At 34.1% G+C, this 26,737-nt stretch overlaps 1 protein-coding gene across 5 annotated transcripts in view; it reads left to right on the top strand.

Annotated features, from left to right (window-relative positions):
* The window catches only part of fat3a (FAT atypical cadherin 3a), a 534,981-nt gene that overhangs the window by 214,752 nt on the left and 293,492 nt on the right, over nucleotides 1-26,737 (top strand). For all 5 annotated transcript variants that reach the window (XM_039744151.1, XM_039744150.1, XM_039744149.1 and 2 more), the window contains exon 3: nucleotides 2,484-2,798. In XM_039744151.1, coding sequence (XP_039600085.1) covers nucleotides 2,484-2,798 — 315 coding nt within the window. The remainder of the gene's footprint in view (nucleotides 1-2,483; nucleotides 2,799-26,737) is intronic.

The following is a 26,737-nucleotide window of genomic DNA, read 5'->3' as shown; positions in this document are numbered from 1 at the left end:
TTTAAAAGCATTAAAAACCCTTAAAGTCCAGCTTAAATATAATGTACTAGTTATACTTTCACATTATAAACAGCAGACCCCTGTTCAATATATTTATTCATCCATCTGTTTCTCAATGCAACTTTTACCATTTTATGGTGATGAGGACCTGGAGCCTGTCCTGGCTTCATCAGGTAGGAACTAGTTGTTGGCACACCCCCTGTTGAACACAGGCACTCTCATCCACTCAAGTTTAAAGCTGGCAATGACCAAAAAAAGTTTTGGGCCTGTATGAAGAAAACCAAAATGCCAGTGTAAAATCCATACAGATAGCAAACATGGCAAAGAATGTACAAAATGCACTGTTGGATAGGTATCTGTATAAAGGAAATATATAACACCCACATCTAAAGCTTCTAACAACAACAACTGAGTGTCCTGTGCACAACTGGTTCCTGCTTTGTGCCCAGTGCTACTAGGACTTTGATCTGCTACAATCAACTATTGGAATGAGCATTTACAGACAATGAAGAAATTTATAAAGGATTACCTAAATTGATGTCAGCTAAAAGTAAAGATATATTTAGTTTATGTTGTGTTCAACAACAGAGTGGTGATCTTCAAGGTAATTAAAATAATTCACCCAGTAAAAAACAATTGATAATTGCTATTCTCACTCTGTACTGTGAAATTGTATTCAAATCAAACACCAAACAAAGGCATTTTTTGAAATGGATAACTTTTGTTGAAACTAAATATTGCCTCAAAAAAAATTCACACCATTGACATTTGTAAAAGATGGGGTGTTGACCGATTTTGTCAAGTGGTTGTTATTGATTTTCAGTTTGCAGGTTGTGTGATTTATTTATTTTTTTTTACACATTTTATCTCTGTATTTGCTTATATTCATATTTAAGTATATTAGGTTAGAATCCCTAGTCAATGCTTTTGACAATGCTTATTTATACAGGCCATGAAACCTTCAGATGTTTTTTTCTGGGAACTGCTGAGAACTGATGTCTTCATTTTACAATTGGCCATCCATTTTTTATGCAGATCTTTGGTTATCTTCATGTCAGTAACATTTTAAGCAACTTTCACAATCTCTGTTACTATATATGTGAATGTTCATGTAAATATTGTATGGTTATATACTTTTTATTGCTGTATTGTGTCTGTATACCTGTGTTTGTATTATAAACACCTTGAGTCTTTCTTTAGTTAATAGTGATGAATAAAAATATATTGAATTGAGTTGAGCGTACAGACAGATCATGTCTCTGGTAGAGCAGATACAACTGTTCTCCCTGTTTGTGTTTTCCCTGTGTGCCAGTACTACATTAATGTATTATTTTACAACTAATAATCATCTGGGATTTTGGTTTGCTAAAGAAAAATTGTCAGATCTGTCTATTATTGCAGCTCCACCTTTGTGAAAATGTTACAGATTAACTGGTAATACTTGTCTTTTAGTTGTAAATGGAAGGTTTCATGGTTGCATCAACAGCCATCATAATCATGTCACTCAACTGTATTCTTCTTCTTTCTCTTTGTCGTTTGCCACTTCTGTGTGAGGTTATGTGCTTTTTGTCACACAACTATATACTCTCTGTTAATTATACTTTTAATCAGTAAGTCAATCTCTCTGATAGTCTACCGAGAGCTCTTCTAATTAATAACATCATTTTCAAGCATATTCACCATGTTGTCTGTCTTTCTGTAGAAAAACACTAGATTGGACATGTTTGTGGCTTTTACCCACGGGTACTGGGTGAAACAAACAGATGAATGTCACTGTGCCAAAGCAATGCATCTTCTTACACTCACTTGAGCTATAAGGCTAAACAGCAGAATATTTCCAAAGTTATAGCAAAATTCTAATACCATTTGTCATATTAAAATCATTTAACTTCTTGGTTAACAGTTACGATCTACACTTGCTAAACATGACATTTATAATCTTGGGAATGCATAATTGAATTTATTTTGCTACAAACAACATAACCATATTGCTTGGTTTGTCATGTTACCATTCCTAGATAAGATAAATGCATCAGCTTTTTGGGAGGATATGTGTAATGTAATTTAGAAAATTGATCAGATTGCTTTTATTTGTGCATACATTATGTAAGTAAAGGATGAGATATCAGTAAAAATGTACCACATTTGTGCATTACAGAGTAACTGAGAAAGTTGTCAATATGGAGATGTTAAACTGTGAATGACCATGAAATAATAGCAATCCCCCCAAAAGGAATAGCTTAATCATACAATAAGGTACCAAAGTAAGGGTTTAAAATCAAAGAACCATTTGTCAGTAATGGTCAAAAGGGCACCTTGAGTAACAACATAGGGAGAGCTTGAAAAAGATGCTGTTCTCGTCATGAAATGAAATACCAATATATTGTAACAAATATTTTTCATTTCAAAGCACTTTGCTATTTATTTGTAAATTAAATGAGGTTTAAATAGTGGTTATTCTTATCTTTTTTTTTATTTTACAGGTGTTATATATACAGCTGACATGCTTGATCGAGAAACAACACCATCCTACTGGCTCACAGTCTATGCCACTGACCACGGTGTTATTCCTCTGTATGCCACAATTGAAATTTATATAGAGGTGGAGGATGTAAACGACAATGCACCTATGACTTCAGAACCCATCTACCACCCATCTGTAATGGAAAACTCCCCAAAGGATGTATCTGTGATTCAGATCCAGGCCCATGATCCAGATACCAACTCGGGAGATAAGCTGACTTTTCGTATATCCAGTGGAAATCCACAGAACTTTTTTGTTATAAACTCCAAGACAGGTAAACACTATTTAAACAAACCTTCCATTCTCCTTTTAGAACATAGGTCTGAGTTTTATTTTTGCTAAATGCTTCTTTGTGATGTGTCACATAATGTCCACTTATGACATAGACACTGACTGTTTGTTTGAGGGAATTTTAGTCATCTCCACTATAGTGTGAGCAAGTTCAGCATTTTAAAACATGCATAATTAACAGTGATATTTAAATGTAATTTCATAATTTAATATCTGGATCTGTTTTGCTTTACATTTCTTTGCTATCATGTTCTTTTCTGAGTCAAGATGTGCTTTTTTGACGTTTTCATGTGTTTTCCACAGTATATTGAGATTTTTTGCACAGACTCAAGTTTGCCTTCACAGTCGAAACTGATCTTACTTTAATTAGCATTCTTAAATTCCAGTGTGCTTTACAGCATGTTTGTGCACATTGACACATTTTGAACTTGTGTGGAATACATACAGACAGAACATGTTTTTTCTGTTGAGAAATGTTGTTTTTCTTGTGATCATCATAGGAAAAAAGAGGATGTCAGCGGTAGATAATGATAGTAATAAAGTTAAATGTTTAGTGGTCGGAAGTTATTTAAATTATTTTAAGATTCTCTGAAAAATATACAAATTTAAAATATATATATTTATTTAGTTTTCTTATATCCAGTCACTAAGAAGAATAGCAATATCATTGGTAGGGCTGCCTTTGTCTTTAGGCCCTTTGCCTTTTGTCTTTATAATGTTAGTGATATACATTAAAATGAAAAAAAGATTGTAGTTAAATAGTATACAGTTAAGCTTAAAGTCTTAGATTCAGTGGATAGTCATAAAAATAAAACGTTAAATGGGAAACAGCAAAGGTTCACAATGGATTAGGAACTGAAAGTGGCATAGCTCTCTTGCTAAGAAGGCCATGGTTTTCTTCATTTTGATTCTCCTTTAATGAACAGGAACACATCAAACATACAAAACTAAAATGAAAGCATTTATAGCTATTTGTGTGACAATTCACAAAGTATCTTGGATCAATAATTATTGAAGACCCAATACAGTATCTCCTTTGAGATGATCAACAGTTACCACTTCCTAGTTCTTTAAACAAATTAACATTCAGATATATACTTGCCATTTTAATTAATAATTATTAAATTAACAACAAAAATAATACATTTTGTAATTTCCTCCTGCCTTAAGTGTCTGTCCAATCTTGTGTATTACTGTTAATGTATTATATGATGCAACTGTAAACATACAGTAGTACGGTATAGCTTGTGTAATAGTCTGACAAAAGACATTGGCTGTCTTAATTTGATTCAGGTGGATTCTGTTTTATTGTTCCCTAGAGCCAAAAAAATGTATAGTTTAAAAAAATGTATATATGCATATCGAAACAGACATATTAACAGCAATGCTAGATGTTACTTATAATATAACTTGGGATCTGCATTGAACAACATGAACAACAAATTCATCTGCAACAAATAGCACACAGAGACATTCATTATGATGCTAGTAAAATCTTTGGAGAATATAGTGGGAACCTACCTTGTTACTATTTGGTATAGTCTATTAATTTTATCTGAATTTAATACATTTTTTTCCTGAATTCTGATATTTGTGTTTTCTCCTCAGTAAGTTTAAATTCATTGTTGTTTCCTTTGTATATTGTGTTTATATATATATTTTATTTTCTGCTTCACCTGTTTCAAGATTTTTTGGTATTACAACTTCAAGGTTTAGTCTGACTTTGAATTTTGTTTTTGTTTTTCTTTTTTATCTCCTTATCTATCTCCCATGCCTTTATGGCCTGGCATTCTGGAAGAATGCTACACTAATGAATAAGCATTATACCGGTATACATTATATTTTGGGAATGTGGAGGATCTGTATAGTCTGGTAAAGTTTTTACATTTGTATTGTACTTATTATAGCTAAACATTTCATTTAGATGTTACCTTGTGGTGTGGTCTTGCTACTTAAACATGAATTGACCAGAGACACAGACATGATTTATTCCTGAAGGCATTTATTAAACTGAATGCAGTAAGGTGGGGAAGCAGTTGAGTAATCACACACAAAACAATAAACAGATATTCAGACCCACCCAAAAAAGCAGAATCTTGTGCTAACCTGAAGAAGCAGCTAGCCCACTTTACTCTTTTTCTTTCTTTCTGTTTTCACAACTTTCAAAAACTGTTTCTCTTACTGTGTTTCATTAACATAATTCCTTCTTTGCTTAAGTTGTCTGTCCAATCTTGTTTATAATTGACATTTTCAACCCCAGCCCCCCAACCATATTGAAATTCTCTTTTGGAATTGGCCCTGCAAGGCATTTTGGCCACTAAATTAGAGTGTCTGTCAGCTACTACTTGAATTCCACAATCTAGAATGACCAAACAACCAGAACTGATCCTGATGTGGTTGCTCTTACAAATATACTGTAGAGCTCCTCGTAGGTTCCTCATAGGAATTCCAGCTGCTGTTTTTTTATTGGTAGGTAAGATTTTATTAATGGCAGAAGGGAAATTCAATGACTTTGGCAGTACAATATTAAGTGCACAGACATTGTGCTAAACAGTAAACACATAGTTCAAGATAATATAAAACTATAAAGCACAATATAATACCAGTTAATAGACTAAATTATGTACATATGTATGATTAATATATAGTACACTTTATAGTGTCCTAAGGCCACCTTGTCTATTTAACTATAGTAGTTAAAGTGACAAGGTTCAGTCTAACATATAGTCTATACAGTCTGTTGTTAGTAGCCAAAAATGCCTTACACAGGTGAGTCCAGGTCCAGTATTGTAATACAAATATAATATAATATAATATAATATAATATAATATAATGGATTCAGGAAGTATTCAGACTCCTCCACTTTTTTTAGTTTTTTTTATGTTACAGCCTTGTGAAAAACTCAATTAAATTAATTTTTCATGTCAGAATGACAATGTGAAAACAGGAATTTAGAAATTTATGCAAATGTATTAAAAAAAACCTGAAATATAACATTGACACAAGTGTTCAGACCTTTTGCTAAGACACGTTACATTTGGCTCAAGTGGATCCTATAATGTTAATCATCATTGAGATGTTCCTGTCCCTTGTTTAGAGTCCACCTGTGGTCATTTCAATTGATTAGATACGATTAGAAAAAGGGAAAACTGCCTTACAGAGGACTTTGTTTCCTTACAGGAGAAGAAGCATACTATTTAGGGCCACATTGTCAAGTCATCCTTTGACATGGGAATTTTGATGCATGACGACCTTGCTTTGCATCAGCATTATGCTCAATGTGTGATGTTTTTTGTAATGAAATTTGAGCTGTAAATTTTTTGAGGTAGCAGTTTCATTATGAATGGCCGCATAGAGCCTGACCTTATCCTAGTATTATGGATGGGATACCAGTTTATTGCAGTATTTACTCTCATACAGGATTTGGACTTGCCAGTTAATAAATAAAAAGGCGTAGTTTTACTTTGAAAAGTTTACACAAAAGTAGATGGTAATCATTGCACTTGATCTGAGCCTACACATAGTTAGCAGTTTTGATGTCAAACGGATAGCCCCTAAACCTTTAAGTACTGCAATTTAGGATAAATAATTACTTGTCAGCAGAGTTTCTTTTAAATTGACAGTAATAAGGTTGAAACATGTTCATTATTTGATGATTTACTTCTCTTCAGGTTTAACTGAATCCAGTATGTTAATTAGCAGTGTTGCAGAAAATTTTCCAATTACTCAAATAGAGCTTGGAGCTATTTCATTTTTTTTAAATAAATGACTTACCTGTCTTTTGTTTTCATGTTTTATTGTACAATCACTTGAATTTTGTAACAGAGTACACTTCATATTAATTAAATTAAGCCCTAAAAAAGACTTATTAAAACCTGTAGTGGTGCATATATCACATCACCAAAACACTGTCACTCTGGTGCCTCACATGGCTTCTGTTTTACATGTCCTTTCTAGCTACCAAACTTCTTGAAATAACTGAAGACAACCATTTTACTTTTTTATAATAAATTGTAAGGTAGTTTTCACATAGTGGCTAGCAATGCTGCCCCGGGGTTCGAGACTGGCTTTAAATCCCAGCTCAGTTGTTGTCTGTGTGGAGTTTGAATTTAAATGGATTTTTCTTTGGACGGTCAAGCATTATATCCCACAGCCCAATGTATATTAGATTCATTGGAAAAACTGTAAACTGGTCATGTGTGAGAGAGTGAGTGTGCCCTTTGGCGGAATGGCATCCAGTTCATTGGATTAAGCAGGATATAAAAGGTATGTGTAGAAGGAAAGCATACGCCTAGGATAGAGTCAGACAGGTGTAAAGGTCAAACAACTATGTTATATTGCTATGCTTTGATGTGTAACCTATCCCTTTTTTCAAAGGTAATAAAAGCAGAGGCATGTATATCACATGGCACCTTTGTCACAATACTTGGCTGCTTAATTTAATCAGTTGTTTCATTCCATTCATCTTTGTTGGTAGCACATTACAATTTTGTGTAAATATTCAGTTTTTTTATTTATTTTACTTATTTCCATTTTAGTTTAGTTCTGTATTAAATTTCCTTTTTTCCTCATATAGTTTTTGTACCTATTAGTTTTCTAACAGTGGACAAGTACGCCACATGAAATAAAAGACTAGTTTCTTCTATGTGTCCCTTATAATAGGCCCTTGTTTGGCCATAACTGACGTGGTCCATCTGGTATATGATCAGCAATATTCTATTATTATAAAATTGACTTTCTGTAGTCAATTCATTTCAGTTTACTTTTGTATGGAGGGCATCCATTTATAAGCCCATATCCAGCAAAATAACATAGCCAATATAAAAAATACAGCAGCAGGTAATAAAATGTAAAACGACAATGCTAAATATAAAAAACACAATCCAATGCTTACACTGAAAAATAAGATAGTCTTGTTTTATGAATTAATTTTTTAAATGTTAATATGAATATTAATGAAATTGTTTAGAATACACATATTAGCAGCAAGAAAAGAACACATGGCTTTACAAACAAAAGAGAAACTAAATGAAATGATTTCTACTGGAGTAATTGTTTCTGGAACATAGCCCAATAAAATCAAAATGTAATCCAAAATGAGACCACTAAATTTTGGGGTCTACAGTTTTACTATGATCTGTTTGGATCATGCTGCTTTACATTTTCTGAAAAGGTACAAACATATTTCTTAACAAAGGGAAGGTTCTTAATTACAACGAGCAACTGAAATGGTTGTCCAACTTCTCATTACGTGTATGTTAGTACAGGCTGTGAATAATGACAGTGGTGGTCCCACTCATCATCTTTGAATCACATTTTTGCATCTACTTTCACAGTATGTTTTTTGTTTTTGCTGACTTAATTATGGAAAGTTGATTAGCAGTGTATTTGAAGTTTTGACTTATGGTACTGTATTGTCCATTACTGGATAGCAATACATTAGGCTTTTAGCTATTTATGTTGTAATTATGACCTGATGAAAGGCTCATACTCTTTGTAACGACTTGATTTAATGTAGAGCACAGTATTTGCAGCTTGTGGCAGACTAATTTATAATTCTCTAAAGACGTTCAAGGGCAAGCTCTTTGTCATTTTGCTTCTTGCAAAGTCTGAATGTCTAAAATTATTTAAAGTACATTAAATTAGAGAAACTGTTAACCGCCTCAGAATGGGATAATAATGTTTGATATATTTTAAGAAATGTACATATGATATTAAATATTTAAAGTAAAGCGTACTAAAATATGTGTGGTGTCAGTCAGTCTCCTGCCTTTAATAAAAGTTTTTTTTTTGTTTTATTTTTGTCAAATGAATGTATGGCTACCCTTTACTAGACCTAATATCATGCTATTTTATCTGACTTCATAATCATGTCCATATTTATGTCTGGATTTAGTAAAATGAAGGAGTTCACATCATCAGCCAAATATTGTCAGTATAAATAAGTTCCAAGTGTGTGATGTCTGACTGTACACCAACTTTGACAGTCTAGCATGTGAATAAGTGACTTTTTTAAATAAATATCAAATTAACACATATAGAAAAAATTGCCAGCAACTATAGAATAAAATGTTTTTCTTGTACAAAGCTGAAAATCAAGAAATATTCTGTACTATTGGACACATTTTTTCTAACCTCCATTCATGTAGAAGCATTTGTATGTTCAGATGGTGTGACTTAATTTAATTTTCCTACATTGGATCATTGTACTAATCAAATGTAAACCTACAAAGCACCTGTAATGCTGTGGAAAAATATGTGTAAAAACTTTATAGATTTTTATACATTTTAGAAAAAAAATCATTATCATATGTCCCCAAGGCCCATTTCCTTTTTGATGCACCTGTACAGTACCCTCTTATATTCTGGTATATCCAGTTGTGCCAGGCTATTAGTATGTTGTTATAGTATTGTTAGTTCCCATCTATGGAAGAGACACTTTAATAGTTTCATGAACAACAGACACTTTAATATGCTTTTAAGCAAAAAAGATATGTTGTGCAAGTCCATTAATTCTTCCAAGGTATAAATGTAAATAAGTCGCCACTCACTTTTCTTCTCTGTTTTCTGTCAGCATTAACATCGTTCTACTTAGGGCTATGCGCAAGCTCCAGAAAGGTCAGATTACTCTCAGTGGGAATTTCAGTTTTCTGCTACATTAGTCCACTAATTGATTTCAGTTCTCACAGTTAGAAAAACATAATACCGTGAGCTGTTCCATTTTTCCTTTTTGCCTCTTCAGCTTGCTGGAAATATTAGCAGTCTAACTACCAGAGGAATTTCCAGAGAACTATTGTTAGAGAGCAACAATTACTAAATAATTATGTCTGTGGGCTACTGTGTGATATTGTTTTAAATGTACTCTTTTTTTCTAGGCAGTTAACCAAATTAGTATTGTCTTGTATGCATGATTATGAAATTACTTTTGAAGCTAGAATTGAATAACTTTTAAAATTGCTGTACACACAAAAAATATTTGGTGATTTCTAGCTGACCATAAATTGTAATGACCTTCTCGTCGTATTAGAATAATGGAGGGACCGGCATAAGTCAAGGTAAGACAAGATAAGATAAGTTACATATAACACATCTGCAGTAAGAAGTTAAATTAATTAAAACAAATCCACATATAAAAAACATAAAACATGTTAAATTAAGAGCATATCAATATTTAAAAATCATTAAAATGTAACAGACATGTACATGTTATTTAAACTTAGAATGACTTTCACTTCAAACATTAGAACAATTATGACAAAAACAGGCCATTCAGCTGAAACAAGCTCAACAATACTATTCATCCAGATTCTCCAAAATCTGTCTTAAAACAGTCAACACAGTTGTAGTAATAGTTTTAGTATTAAGGGTTTTAATTAACATTTTTACAAAAGAATGCTTATTCTTATTAAGCCTTAATCGAGGGACCCAGAAACGCTTGGTTGGTAAAAAACTAGAAGCTGGTGTATGGAACATATGCAGGATGACATATTTCTTAAGGGTAATCTGTTTATGTTTGATCAATAGTGGATGGTTTTGACTTCTTCCCCTCATTCTAATGACTATCCATGTAAGGCATTTTATTTTTGACAGAAAGGTTTCAAATCAAGTAAAGATGTGGTAATGCAATATGCTCTGTATTACTTAAGGGAAACACCTCAGTTTGATTTATTTGTAGATGAAAAGTAGAATCTTTCTCAGCATTGTTTTTCACTATGATTGTACCATTCTATTTTGCGTAAAGAAACTTAACAATCAACATTCCTTTTAAAAGTGATCTTTTCTCAAGCTCTTTTTATATTTTGATTTATTTTAAGAGTTACTATCCATCATGCCAGGTTTTATCATTAAATTACATGTGATGATGTTCACAATTTTGCCTGTTTTTGTTGTAGCCAGACTCTAGAACAGTTGAGCACCATATGCAGCCAGAAGGATTCATTATGTCGGGCTTTGTGTGCAATAGTTATCAAAACAATTTTGGGCTGCATTACTCATCTCTATAGTGAAGTGCTTGGTAGATGTTAGGAACTTATCTATAGTTTGTGTGTGGCTTCAGATTTAGTCATTAAAAACTGGAGCACCTGGGATTACTCCGCAAAGCAAGCAGGTGAAAAAATGACTGTTGGGAAGCATAACTTTGTTCCTGAATCCATAACGGCATGCAGGACTTGCTGACTCAAGCCAATGAAACTCCCCAGGTGCTAATGTACAGTCCATTAAGGTCTCTGTTGAAAGGAAAAAAGAACTAGCACATTTCATTTTGCTATTACAGATCATGCAGAACATGACCTCTGTTTCTTACAGTCTGCACGCTGTCTTGTATTGTAGCCTAATTGGATGTGTTTAGTGTTACATTCTCAGACGATAAAATCAGAAATTTAAGACCACCAGAAATGTAATTATCCTGGGTGGAATTGCATTAAGCCTTTTTAATTTTCTGAACCTTGAAGCTATCTATGCCCTGCTACACTTTCATCATATCACATGAAAAAATGGGAAGTATCTGTAAAGTGAGCATAAAAAGGACCTCCCACCCCAGCTTCACACTGTCATGTATTTGATTCGGGGGAGCATACATTAAACAAGCAAATACAGGTTAATGTTACTTGACATGGTGCAAGGTGATTTTTTTAGTTTTTGGCATTGAAAATAAAATCATTGTACTTTTACTCGGCAGAATGGCAGCATTAAGAAGTGTTTCACACAGAATCAAAAGGATTGCCAAAGTTAATGTAAATTTATCTTGATTGTGCAAAGGTAAAGTTTGAAGCATAAAATACATTATTGCAGGTAGTGGAATCCGTCCTATTGTACAAGTATACAAAGTACAAAAGATGGTGATTTTAAACTTTTCTTCTTCTCTCTTTCCTTTTTATCTAGAACTACAGCATCAGAGCTGAAACTATATTTGGCAGTGATGCACCTTTGTTTTATATTTATATTTATATTTTATTTGTTACATATTCACACACAGGATATATACAGTGAAATGCATATGCAAAATGAGATTTTGTGTTAAGCAATTTGTCACAAAATTCACATGATATGCTGATTTTATTTGGGTGCTCTACAGAAGTTCTGGTAATATATTAGCAAATGTAAAAATTATTAACTATACACTTAAATAATATCATAAAAAAATAGCACAACAAAACACAATAGAAAACGTTAGGATGACTTTTTTAGTCTCTGCATACCACTGCCATTGGGCAAACTTTCTCTAACAAGTGATTGACAGTTGTCACATTTGTCCTATCACATACTGTGTTATCCTTTACACTTACCACTTTTTAATGCTTTTAATTCATTGTAGCATTGCAACAAGTATCATCTCTTTATTCTGCCATCTCTTTGATTTTGCATGTGTCACACCAAAATATTATTTCATCACCGTTTTTACACACATCACATTTTAATGCTGTCACTCCTCTTTTTTTAGCTCATATCACCTTTTTTAAGTTTCTTACACTTGCACTTAGGGGCCATGTTTGGTTGCTTATATTTTACGTAATTGCAAATATTTATGTGCTTTAATAAAAAAGCATACTTCTTATTGTACTGTTTTACAAGCAAAAAATTCTACTTGTTAATGCAAGTTATAGTCTTCTTTGCTACTATAAAGATAAAATGGTGTCTCAAACTGAAATTAGGTGATCTCCCAAAATGTAAGAATAAATGAATGTCTACTTGGTTGGAGCTGCACTTTTTACTCTAAGTTCTAGTATTGTGCACAAGGATTACATTGCTGATATATGTGTATAAGAGGATCAAATGTTAAAAAGTAGTCAAACATCTTTGTATGCAATCAGTTTAACAGTTTTATTACCAGCATATATTAGTATTTGGTGATTCTAAATTGGCTTGGTGTTGGTGAATGTGGGTGTGTGGTGTGAAGGACTGGTAGCTCATCCGGAATTGTTTAGTAACTTGCACATGACACTATCAGGATAGGCTCCAGCAAACTTTTAATTTAATTAAGCGGGTTTACAAAATGTATTAGTAATATAACATGATGTGACAGTAAACCATTTTTCCTAAAAGATTAGGCATAACTAGATCTTACTCCTGTTTTATTATCATAAATTTAAAGAGTCAATATTGTCATGTGTAGTATACAGTGAAATTCCGACTTGCATGAGTTAATCAGCATGTGATATATTGCCAGTCTCCAGTACCATGATTATACTAACATTATTAAATCGAAGAATACGGTTAGTAATATTTTAGAATATTGTGCCATGTATGTTGACAGTTTTTTTTCAACCTAAGTGAAATACAATGTTAGCATTGAAAAGAATTTGTAAAATGAGAATAATTTGCATAAACAGTTTAAAAATAACACACATGAAGAATTATAAAGCATTATCTTTATAAATGTAAAGAACGTATTTAACATGCAGCAATTGATAAAAGTATGTTTTGTTTTAGTATAATAAATAAACAAAATGATCTCCTTTTAAGGCTTATTAGCTAATTAGGTGCTAAGGAGCCTTATTAGACCTTAGAGATGGAATAATAAGATACTGTAGTCTGAAACTTTTTTTCCATGCCCTTTATTCTATTAAATTTTGGGAGCATAAAAAATACATTTTCAAAGAAGAACATCCATGGTAATTAGGTGAGCAGTCATGCAGAGTAGTAAAGATTTCCTTTCTAGACAACTTGGATACTACCATCATTTGCATCATCTCCAAAGCACGCAATTTATTGTGAGCTAATAGTTCACAGTGATCTGCAATGTAATTCTTAAACTGGATGTTGAAGGCTAGCTATGCAAAATACAGTGAAAGTGGAGTTCACAAAATGCATGAAGGAGAATAATCCCCAACGATGGTAGATTTGCATCCACTGGAGTGCACAAAGGCAGCTGGCTTAAGGTCTCTCCATTTGTATGTTGCTAATCAAGTCTCTTGTATAACTTGTAGCTGTTGCCTTCAAGGGAAAGGCTCCAGAGAAACAGGACCTGTGCTGTTGGTTTCCCATGGAAAACCTCCTATAACAGAGGCTAGTAGTTTGTGTAAATGACAGTGTGGTGACGGAGTATTGATGGCATTTTGAAACTGCAAAGGCAAAAGACAGAGACTCCCTTATGATCTGAGTATTTTAACTGTCAGTTGAGGTTAGAGTTGTAGAGTTAAAACAAATGGGATCTTCCTTGCCATCTGGTTCTTTGGGCGCCAGCAGAGCATCAAGCCTATAAGTGCCACATATTACTGGTAGAGGCTTATTTCATCATAATAGGCCTTAATGTCATCCAGATGTAACAATTATTTTGCCTAATTATATGATCTGGACGGTCTGATTAGTCAAGCAGATGATATTAAAGATTGGGAGCTTTAGCGATGTAAGGAGTTCTGTTTAGTCTTGAGTAGTTATAGCTGTACACTGTACACTGTTTTTGTCTTTACAGCATTCTGTATCAGGGTATAAAAAATCCACTTTTTGCTTTTCTTCCTTAAATCTGCATCCATGGGACTAATTAACACTTTACCTAACACAATTCCTGATAACAAGATGTGCCCAATTATCCTCACCATTTTTGTTGTTGTGTCACTTGCAGCTAACATCATACTTGCCAAATTTAGTTCAAATTTCATGAAGAGACCTCCTGCACTCGACAGAGTGAACAGTTTAGTCATATTTATCAGGGGGTTGTATGCCGTTATTTTAACTGGTGGTAAACATGGTGTAATTATATAATTGTAGTGCCAGGAGTACTGCAGCAGCCTGTATGTTTATTACCATAACCATGAATGAAGAATAATCTTCTGCTTAATCCATGGTAGTCAATATCAACAAAAAAGTGCCCAGACCCTTTAAAGGATACGGTAAATAAAAAAAAGTACTTTAATTTTTTTTGGAATCAATAATAGTTTGACCTCAAAATGTAACATTTTTCTCCACAGACGTAAAATTCAGTTCCATTTTGTTCAGATTGAAGTGTTTTAAATAAAGGTTTACTAATACAGATAATTCAAATGACATTGTTGTTTTGGTCTTAATTGCTTATAAAGTGCATATGGTGAGCTCTTTCAATATTAATATTTACTTTTGTGTAAGATGTCAGGTGCAAATTGATATATTTTTTTTTCACAGATGCCAATATACTCTTTTGTTTTACAATAATAACAAGAAGTTAATGTGAAAGTGACTGAATTCTGCAACCATCTGCATGGAATACATAGCATACCCGCTTCTCTAGTATTAAAGAATGGTAGTTTGGTGCCAACTTTAAATGGCTAGTTACCTTGGGAATATTAGGAATTTGGACTTCTGAATGTCATTCCAGATAAGTAGTCTGCCATATGACTTTTTTATTGTCCATATTATATAATAGCTGATACAGTTATGAGAAGGCACAGACATAATTTTTCAGCTGGGAAAATGAGAAAGGTGCAGTTGTCCAAATACCAATCACCCACAGAGTTTTTACTTTGTAATTATAATCAATGAACATTAATCATTACTGGATCTTAATCTCTATCAGTTAGTGTGCTTTCTAAAGTTAGACAATTTCAGAACTGCTAGAAATTAGTAGATCCTTTGCATTAAATCCAGGAAGGAAATTTTTGACTGCAGTTACAAACTGAAGCAGCCATGAGATGTCTTCTTTACAGATGCTGATCTCCACTAGTGAAGGTAACGGTGCCCTTAGGGGACAGTAAAGCAGCCATGAAATAGGGAGGGGGTATTCATTTGGATGTTGCACTACTCTAGTGGAAACTGAGCTTTGCACAGTCTTCAAAGACCTTAGAAATAGTGTATCACATGGCTTTGAATCTTTGCTTTTTCATGTTTGACTGGGCTGGTTTTCAGTTTCCTAACTTTGATATTGTTCAAGTTGTGGGTACTTCTTTTAATTCAAGAAAATTAGGCAAATAAAGAAGAAGAAGAAGAAATATGTAAATAGAGCAACCACTTCTTTTGGTCATTGCTGTTTATCAAACTATATTAAAAACTGTTTTAGTGGTTGTAGATGTTTTGTCTATTTTTGGATTCCTATCCCCATATCTGTGGCTGTTGCATGAAGGCTATTTACTGTACCCGTGAAATGACCATCTTTTCTTGATACGTAGAAACAAGCAATTCCCAGGAAAATTGTGGTGTGATGTTTAACTCTGAATTTTCCGTGGAGTTGTGTTTAATAGAGGCTTAAGCCACATTTTTACAGTGGTGGAGAGACTCACTTTTTCAGCTTATCCTGCCAATCCGTTTTCAGTTATTTGTTAGCATTAGGGCAGAAGCCTTTATTTCCAGTATTTTCAATCATGATTGAATGTAAACATTATTTATTTTTGTAAGATGAGCCAATTAAAATTCTAATCAACATAATGCATATTTAAGCAGAGGTTGCACTCGCTAGACCTTGTAGGGAGTGTCATCATTATTTTTTTTTCTTCCCCATTGAAGCTTCCAATTAACTTAGCTGATCTAATTATTCATTCCTTTGGATACAATTGCTGCTTTTCCATCTAGCCCAAGCTAAGGTTTAAACACAAATTAATTTGAACATACTTGTCTTTTAAATGTTGAAAGTCCTTCTATGTATTTAATTTGTACTAATTAATAATTAGATCTAATTAATTATCAGAGAACTCAAGTGGAACTAAAAACACTGAATCGGGTAGACAGTGAGATATGAATGCACGTGGTCCTCTGGGACTGCTAACCTCAAATGAACTAATGCAAATGTGGGTATGGTGTCTGCAGAGGGTTCAAAGTAATATGATGTTAACTAGCACACATTTCTTATTCATTTAAACAAACACTTTTATTATCCTTCCTTTCGTAAACATTCTTTTGAAATTAGAGTTTCACCAAACCCAATATTTAATCCTGAATGTGTTAAAATCTTAAATAAATAGATCACAGAAAAGTGGATTTTTTTAATTGAGAAGTAATACTTCAGAAATTCTCATCAGCCTATGACAATGACTATGAAATGGCAATGAGATGTAGGTTTAAAAAGCTGACATTGAATCAGTTAACTCTGCAGATTAAATGAAGAACCTGCTGCTAGTGTTTCTCCGTATGTCCTGTAACTACACAATTTTTCCTGTTGTCCGTATTTTCCAGTACACCAGTGTGCCTTACCACTTTATTACATAATTCTACACATTTCATTATATTCTTATGCATCATAACAGATCGTTGCCAGTGTGCATCCTGTAAACAAATGATGCACATGTCGTTTCATTGGAAGTCATTCATACAACCAAGGTCAGTCAATTTAGAGTCACCAAAAAGTCTATCCTGCGTGTTTTTGGGAAATGAGAAGAACCAGGAGAAAGCCTATGTGGAACACAGCGTTTGGGCCAGGATTTGAAACTGTGACACTATGTTAAAGGATGAGCCACCACTTCTTGAATTAAATGGTTCATTTTTGCCCAGTACCTTTTGTCAATGGCATTCATACATTCATGTAGGAAATTCTTTGACTTTATGATTATAAGCAAAAATTGAGTAAATATGTATCATTTTAATAACTATTTAAAAAATAAAAAAGATTGGGTCTTACCTCATAGTATTCCTTGTACATTGGAGGGTGGAGGTAAAAGATTTGAGGGAAAAATCGCTAACCTGATTAAACCCAGGAAATAGCTATTACCAGTGATGAAGATGATTATTTCATACAGAAGACTGTCAGCAGTGATACACCTTGATTCCATAAGGTATATTAGTAAAATGGAAGAATTTTTGTTGTATGGTTCTTTTTCTATAAAATAAAGAATGATTAGCTGTCAGTGTAAAAATAGAGGCTTTGTAAATTCACACTCTTAAGGAGCATCTTTTTTTCTATTTTATCCACAATTGTGTTTTTTAGAAGATATCTTGACTGGGAAAGCACTCTCCAACTGCAGTTTTGAGACCACATGTTTTCAGAAAAGCTAATCTTTCTGTAGCGCTTTTCCCATCATTCAGCTCAAAGCAAGTAGTTTCCTGCTTCAATGTATGCTCTCATCCCCCATGAATATATACAATAGAATCCCCAATTATATAGCTGGATTTCTAACAGCTGGAAGCTGCGGTGGTCATACAACTTTATATAATAAAATAACTTAATTTACTTAGTTCTAACTACATGCAAGGTTACAGTCACAATAGTCTTAAGTGATTAGTATAAGTTGGACGTTTTCCTCTGTAATCTGCATGTAGGTCATACTAGTAATCTGTGCCAGAATTATGTATTAATTTTCATTTTATCTATTTAAGTCTCAGCAAAGAAAATCTATCTATATGGTAATCAAAAGTCTCCTACTAAAAGAGGTACAGTGCTTGGATATTTATTGAAAAGCCTGTTCCAGTTTAAATTTAGTTTTATAAATTAAGGGAAAAAAAGGCAATAGGGGCAAAAAGATTTTTAAACTGATAAAATTCATAGGTAAAATTATATTCTGAACACTCAATTGAATGGCATGAGGCTTTGTAAAAATGGGAGGTTGCAGTGGTGACTCTCAAGTATAATTTTTATTTTAGTATGTTCTCAGAGGCCATGTGTGAACATGACTGAATGATTTTGGAAAATGCAAGACATATGGGGTGACTTTTTTATAACTCAAAATGAAAACTTTTTTTGCCTTTTTCATGCTCTATATTTCACTTCCTATATATTCCTGTTAGCCAGCTTCTCCATCTTAAGACAGTAATCTATTAGTAAACATCCCATTGACTATTTCTACTATACAACTGCTCTTTAAGCTCAGAAAGTCCATATCTCATTGCTCATAACCACCTGTAAAAAATAAGAGCAGAAACCCTCTTTAAACCAGAAAAGGATAAGTAAATGAACATTAGAAAAAATTTGGTGAGAAAATGTCACTCAGCCCGACAAAAATAAATGCTATTCAAACATAAAATCTCCATAATAACATGCAGTCAAGAGTCAAAGTACTACTACTTACCACGCTACTTATAAACAAATTTGATGTGTCTGTGGTTCACTGTGTGAAGAACTCTCAAGAGTTAAAAGACTCCTCTCCAATTCTAAATCATAAAGCCATCTCTTTGGCTTCAAACTGACAAGTCAATGACTAAAATGTTTAACTATTGTTGTACTTTTATATATCTAAACCAGGACAACTACAATGTCATGTAGTAAGTTAACCATTACTGGGATACTGTGTCATAACTTAGTGATCTGTACTTAAGCAAAATTTGAGAATGTTGATAAGAAAATTGTGTTTTTTTTCTGGTTACGGAGACTATTGAGCTTTTAATACTACTAAAAGCCCAAGGGGTCTCTTTCACATTTTATTTATGTGATTTTTGCCTGTATTGAACTCTTAGAATAATCCCAGCTCACGTCCAACATTGAGGCAGAAGTTGATCAATTGATATTGTGGTTGTACATGTAGAAATTAGAGTACTTTTAAAGAAATACTCCACTGAAAAATATTTTTTATGTGTTACTTAACCATGTAGTTTGTAGCGATGGCTGAAAAAAAGTAGTTTTCATGCAGAACAGAGATAAGAAAGTTTATGGTGACCAATGTTACACAACATCAAACATCATCAAACTGTCAGTGAATTCTTTTGTTACTCGTGTTTCATAATCCACATGTCAAGCCATCCTGTCAAATGCTCACAAAGTCCCAAACATTTTATTTTTACTAAATGTTAAATAAAAAACTTCTGGAACATGCTCAGAATCAAATTAACATTTGAAATTTAGACCTGTTTTCTGTAATCGCATTTATATTCATATCCACAAATAGAGTACCTCAGTTGGTCTGTGAACCTGCATGTCTTCCTGGTTGTTGAAGAATTTCGGATATGCACAAGAATGAGACAGATTCTCTTCTTGGTAATGTTTTCACTTGTTTTTCTCTTAACTTTTTAGCTTTAGTTGCAACATCCATCAGTGAACCTTACACTGTCGATAGGGATTCATAAACTGTTACTGGACTGGACTTGTGACCAGTGAATAGAGAATCTGGTAGCGTGCGGGTCTTCAATTCAGATTTTCTGATGCGCCTGAGCTCCTGTAAAAATACATGTGTCTCAAACTTTGTGAGTCAACAAAAGGATGACGTGACATGTGAATTATGTGAAACAAGTAATGTGAAAATTTTCTTAAATATTTTTATATTGTATGCTGTTGTCCAATGTTGGCTACCATAAACTTGTATTCTATCTGAACCTTTTTTTATCTTTATATGAAAACATCCATCCATCCATTTTCCAACCCGCTGTATCCAAACACAGGGTCATGGGGGTCTGCTGGAGCCAATCCCAGGGCACAAGGCAGGAAACCATCCCGGGCAGGGTGCCAACCCACCGCAGGACACACACAAACACACCCACACACCAAGCACACCCTAGGGCCAATTTAGAATCACCAATCCACCTAACCTGCATGTCTTTGGACTGTGGGAGGAAACTGACGCAGACATGGGGAGAACATGCAAACTCCACACAGGGAGGACCCGGGAAGTGAACCCGGGTCTTCTAACTGCAAGGCAGCAGCGCTACCACTGCGCCACCATGCCACCCTTATATGAAAACACAAAATTAAAAAAAAAATTCTTGCCCATCACTACTGGATAGATTGAGTACAATTTTAAAAATATATATATTTTTTTGAGTGGATTATTCCTTTTATCCCTGTTTCACAGGTCACAGGACAACCCTGAATTTTTTTTTAATTAAATTTTTTTTTACATCATTTTATTTCAAGAAAATAATATAGTATACAGTCCAGCAATTAAAATTTGAAGAACATATACAACAGATAACTTGAAATTCAACACACACACATATATACATATATATATTTATACAGTGTATATATACAGTATATATATATATTTATATAGTGTATATATATATATATATACAGTATATATATATATATATTTTTATATAGTGTATATATACATATTTATATGTATATGTGTGTGTGTGTGTATTGAATTTCAAGTTATCTGTTGTATATGTTCTTCAAATTTTAATTGCTGGATTATATATTATATATTTTATATTTTTTTACAGTATATAAAAGAAAATCTGATGACCCTGATGGTTTTGAATATTTGAAATGTGTGATTCAATAAACTTTTGGCATTATAGCATTTACGCTGGCTGAAGAGGTACAGTAAGTAAGTGTAAATGATATCTTGGCACTATACATTTTACTACTCTGTTTCTTATGGGCTCTTCCTGCTTACTAAGCACTTTTGTAAAGTGTGTAGTCTTAATTTTTATTTTTAGGGCAAAGATGTAATTTTCACATTTTGTTTGTTGATATGGTAATACTGTAGTTCACACTGCTGCCTCCCACAGCCTTGTATGAATGCTGGCCAGGTCACATTCTATATAGGGAGTGCATGTTCTCCCTGTGTTTGCTTGTGTTCCTTTAACCCCCACATTCCAAAGACATGCATGTTTGGTTAATTAATGACTGAAAATAAGTGTGTCCCCTGTGGACTGTCCATTACCAAGAAAATATATTGTTAAAATTAAAAGAAAAAGAGTTTAGAGCATAAAGTGTGTCATGTGTATTGAAAATAATGACAATGAAAAGTTCCATACATTTTCTTTAATAAAAATTAATCATATACTGTGCCCTGATTCTGACTGTAAACACTGAAGGTAGTAACAAAGCAACTAATTCAAGCTGTTAATTAAGGACAAGAGTTCTTTATTGGTGCCTTTTTGTATTTTTGTTTTGCTAAAATGTCTAATTTTCATTTATGTACTTATATTATTTCCACAGGGTGGTGGCTCAGTAGTCAGTGCTGCAGTGTTACACTCCTCAGTGTCTGGGTTCATTGTGCCTATTCTGCTTGGATTCCCCTCTTCGCCCCCCTGCCTCAAATTTGTACTTATTAAATTAGATGATGATTCTAAATTGCCTTGGTTTCCAGTGACCTAGTAATACAGTTGGTGGCTGCACATATTTTAAGGATGGGTGGTAGATGTTGAGTTTGTTGATTTATGCATGTGCATGTGCTGCTGACAAACCAGAGTGGCTTATTTATGGTTATGAGTGAAATGTTTGTTATAATGTGATGAATTCTTGAATCATATCCTCTCAAGCATTTGTTAAAATTCTTAAGCAGCTGGTGGGTTATGATTTTGGTGTTCCTTTCCTATGTTTATTTAAAATTCACATTTTTGCAGATTTAAATCCCTAGTTGAGAGTTCATTGCACACCTAAGCTGTACATAATTATGTGTTTGTGATAAAATAGTTTCCTCTCTCAAGCCCTCTCGCCTCCCTCACCTCTCCTTCCTGACTTAAAGCCACCGTCTCAACAGAGGAAAATTAATTTCACTGTCTATCATGTTATTTAATTTTCACTGATTATTCAAGGGTGTTCAACCACAAAACAGCCTCACAGAAAACAGATGGAATTGTAATTGTGCATGTAATTAGAGTTAACTCTTTTTCCATTTTGAGGCTCACCTTACCTCCGTTTTAATCATACAAGCACACAAAACCCAGGGCAGCTTGTTGAGATTTGGAAAGTTGTAATTGTTGAAGGTGCCAAGAGTCCATTCTAGGCTTCAAGAGGAGGGTTAATGTTATTTTCAGGCCCAGAGATGTTGCTGTTCTGGTGTATGCTGAATGCATCGGAGTGCTGTGCTAAAACACGTACACTTGGGCAGATTAATGCGCATCCCCATATGTTGACCTTTTATTTATTTTCAGCTGCTCAGCCTCACTTGGCACAAGCAGCTGGTATAATGTACGGCTGTGTGCCATTCTGATGCCACACAACAATGTTTATGAATTGCTTTAACCTTTGTGGAATTAATTAGAGTAAATGTGTTTTTACTTTTACTCATCAGTTTACAGAGATGATGCCTGATAAACAACAGTTGCCTCTACTTTTTGTGCCTTGATTAAATGGGGCATGGGGCCTGTGGTGTACTTCTATACTACAGACTAGTGTATCTCATCAGATTCACTTTATAATAGGTGCTAATTATACTATATCATCGGTACTATTGGATAGCTTGTTAAGTGTTGGTAAGACAGCGTTAAGCTTTATTCTACCAACACACAGCTCCAGACCCGTTATGCAGTCGCTGTGTGTATATTCTACAAGTTTCTGTGTCAGTTTTCTTTCATTATACCAGTTGTTCTTTTATATTCTTGTAAAATGTGTGGTAAATGAAGTTAGCTGACAACTCTAAATTGGCTCAGTGTGAGTCCTACATTCATATATGTGTGTCCAAGTGCATCCCATGGGGTCTGGTGTCTCATCCAGGATTGATTGCTACTTTTCTGCAAGAATTACCAGGATGGGTTTTTGGTCCTCAAGAGTTAATTGGGTTCACTAAACAGGTGAACTAAATTTACTGTGTCAAACGTTTTTTTATTTGTGAGTGTAACTAGAATTAAATAAAAGACAGTAACTAGATGTTTTTAATAAAAATAAGTATTATAAAATGCATAATGTACTATACATGTGTGTGTGTAACTTACCACTGTGCCACAATGCTGCTTCCCATTACAAAATAATTTTATTCAAAGCAATATTATAATAATCTTGGTGCAAAAACATTTGGCATGTGTACATAGTAAAAAGTGACATTTGTACAATGCAAATCATAGACAAAAAACACACAAGGATTGCAACAACATAGGTTAATTGCAGCATAAGATGATGGACACAGGAAAGTGTATAGACATTTTCCTCAAATCAAGAGAACGAGGAAAGGCGAAATGTGAGTGTGATAATACTGTTGGCATTGTTAAAGCAGCATATGTTAAATATGTCCTGAACAGAAATGAGATGTACACTGGTAATATTCCAAGATGAATTGATCACATGTCAAGAACTTTGGAGTCCTGAGTTGAGCAGGTCCTATTCCAGGACATAATTCAGATAATGAGGATAAATGCCACAGTGCACCTATAGAAGTGTGTGAGAATAAGTGGAAACATCCTGGATTTCCACTGAAGTAAAACACATCAGTGGGACTTCTTGATGCGTTTTTCCTACCCTCAGGTCATCAGTGATAGCAACTCCAACAAATTTAAAGATACTAACTTGTTTCTGTCACATCCTTGCTAATGTATATGGAAATGTACTGTGCTTCCTATGGAAGGGCTCAGTGGTCCAAAAGTATGGTGAGGGATGGTAATGGGGAAATGATCCAAATGTACTTGACCATGCTTACTGGCATCTCTGTCTGCTAAAGGATGAGCAGAGGAGAAGGGTTCAAGAGAGGGATGCACCAGTGCGTGAGTGCTGGTGGAAATAATAGTTATTTGTTTTAATTCTGGATTTTTATCCTACTTTATTTATTGGCTTTTTTATGGATTTTTAACTTCAACAATGAGCACTGTTTTTATCATGGAATTTTATTTATTGATTGAAGACACTGCACTGCACCTTATTGTTTTTTTAACACTGACTGTTTGGTTGGAAAAAATGCCCAATGGACTTTTTGATGAACCAACCTTGTTGTTATGTACTAGTTAATTTTGATTTCATGACTATCAATGTATTAGGTACAAGAAGATGCCAAGCTGTTGGCACCCCAGCATCACATTTTACTGACATCCAGTACCATTGCACCTCTATCTTATCATTGTCGGTGGTCAGGCCTGCAACAGTAGTTACATTAGAAAATTTAATGATGTTTATACAGGATTATTAAAAATCATTCCTAACATTGGATACTTATTTAAAACTAATCATCCTGTACATTACTGTTGATTAAATACTTGCCTTAACGTAAATTGCTTTGGTGTTTTCTTTGTGCAACTTATTACTGTTATTTGACACCCAAGAGACATGTTGTGCTGCGGCTACATTCTGAAATAGCTCAACATTCTGAAAAGCCTAAAGCCAGACAGGGAGCAGTAATGCTGATTCCTTTTTGGCTTACTAAAAGGCAATGATGTGGCTTTCATTATGGTGGAGGCTTTTCATTACAGGTTTTAAGGAGTTTTTTTTTCATTTATAAGAGGTTCCATATAATTAAAGCATTCATTTAGTTTTATTGCCAGTGTTTATTCATGTTCCAATGTCTGCTGAAAGCTAAAAAATATATTTTTGTTTGGAACCTATTTGCATTTTTTTTGTAATTGCTGAAGCCCCTTTAATCCATACAGAATAATTGGGGCCAAACTCCAGCCCAGCAGCATAAAGTGAAAGGGAAGAACCAACTCAGAATGAGGAATCAGTTATAGCACATGCTCATATTCACACAATGCCAGTATAGAGTCTGCAGTATAACCAGAATTATAAGTGAAACTGTAAAGTACTTAAACATGGAGAGAATGGGCAGACTACACAGAGGGGAACCAGGAAGTGTTTTGCAGCCCCGGCTTCTAATGCACTATCTCTAGCTACAGTTTAATATTAGTGCTGAATCCTTCTGGGTTAGGTTTACTGTACATGCATTCCAATTAAATTTTATGTTAAATGAAATAATTTGGCAGGTAAATAAAGGGAATGGAGGTGAAATGTCTTCAGTGTGCTGGTTTCAACAATGAAAAAGTCTAATCAGTTTTTTAACTTTTGCCAGTCACCCCTGATGTTTTTTTTTCTTTTTTTGCAAAGGGACACTGAAGACTGGCACATGTTTGGAATCTATACCTGTGTGATAGTCAGCTTGCACTGTCTTTATTCTGGATATAAAACATTGTTGCTGCAAGGTGATTTAACACTGTCATGTGAGAATTTAAAGCACTTTAAAGTGATCACTGCAATTAAAGGTACTAAGGATATGCCAGTTATTGGTTTATATTCAATTTAAAGTGACACACTCTGTCCATCCTCATTCAAGGAGGAAGGAACTGGTGCAAACATGTGTGTTCACTAATAACACCGTAAGTGTATAGATTTTTCCATATTAAAACATTTTTACATATTATATTCAGGTGTATTTTGGTAATAAAACTGTCATAATTTAATGCACATATATTTAAAGCAAATATTTAATTTATTAGACTAAAATCCTTTCCTGATTAAGTCACTGTAGGAGACAGAATCACAATTTTAAATTGAATGTATGATGAATAATGTGATATAAACAAGCAAATCTTGAAAGCGGCGTACCGATGCAAGTTCTGAGTTCCAGAGCTGATGGTAGTCAGTGGAATAATGCAGTAGCCTTTTTGTTATTCTTAGATATTGAATGCTGGTGCCACATCCTCATTAGTCAGAAATGAGATTTGTAATGAAAGATGGTTAACAGAATTCTAGTGCTGTCCCTGTTCAGCATCTGCTGTGTTTTTTTTTTTAAGATCACCGATGAAGCAGAAATGGATAAGTGATGAGTGCCTTTATAAAGATTGCATCGGAACAGATTCAGTGTGCAACTGATCTTACTGCAGACTCCTGGGACATTAATATAATTCATTTCAAGTAACAGAGCTGCACCGGTGTGTGGCTTTTCCTTTGATATCCTCACAGTGAATGTCCCTGGAGCCTCATAAAAAAAGTGAAAGCAAAATCCACAGATTGGCAGTGGAGCAGTGTACCTGATCAGGATTTGTATGCCCTTCCATGGCTTGGCTGTGATTTTTAAGGGTATTGCTAAGTATTGAATTACTTACAGTTTTTACTCGGCAACCAAGGTGCATTGATAGCTGATCGATAAAGCTTTTGTCAGAGGCTGAAAATACATTAGCAAAAAATTAAAAGCGGCACTTGTATGCAGTGTGCGTCATTTGTATTTGTGTGTGTATACATGATTTTGGATGAGAAAAAACAACAGGGGAAGTCCAAAGTAATGTTGGACTCCCAGCCACTTTTTCCTGTTTTAACTTTATGGTCGCAAAAAATAGAAAACTATTGAATTTAAAGAATACAGCCTTCTTGGCTTCAACAGATCAGAGGTTTGGTAGAGCAGGTGTTGGCTTTGGAACTCCATTTTAGGGCAATCCTGGGTCCAAATAAGATGACTCCTTCTGGGATCATCCAGGCCTTATAAAGCTCCGACCAGAAGGAATGAAGT

This window comes from Polypterus senegalus, chromosome 2 (assembly GCF_016835505.1).
Source record: "Polypterus senegalus isolate Bchr_013 chromosome 2, ASM1683550v1, whole genome shotgun sequence".
Classification (NCBI taxonomy): Eukaryota; Metazoa; Chordata; class Cladistia; order Polypteriformes; family Polypteridae; genus Polypterus; species Polypterus senegalus.
Note: the sequence above shows the minus strand (reverse complement) of the source record. Positions and strands in the feature narration are given on the sequence as shown.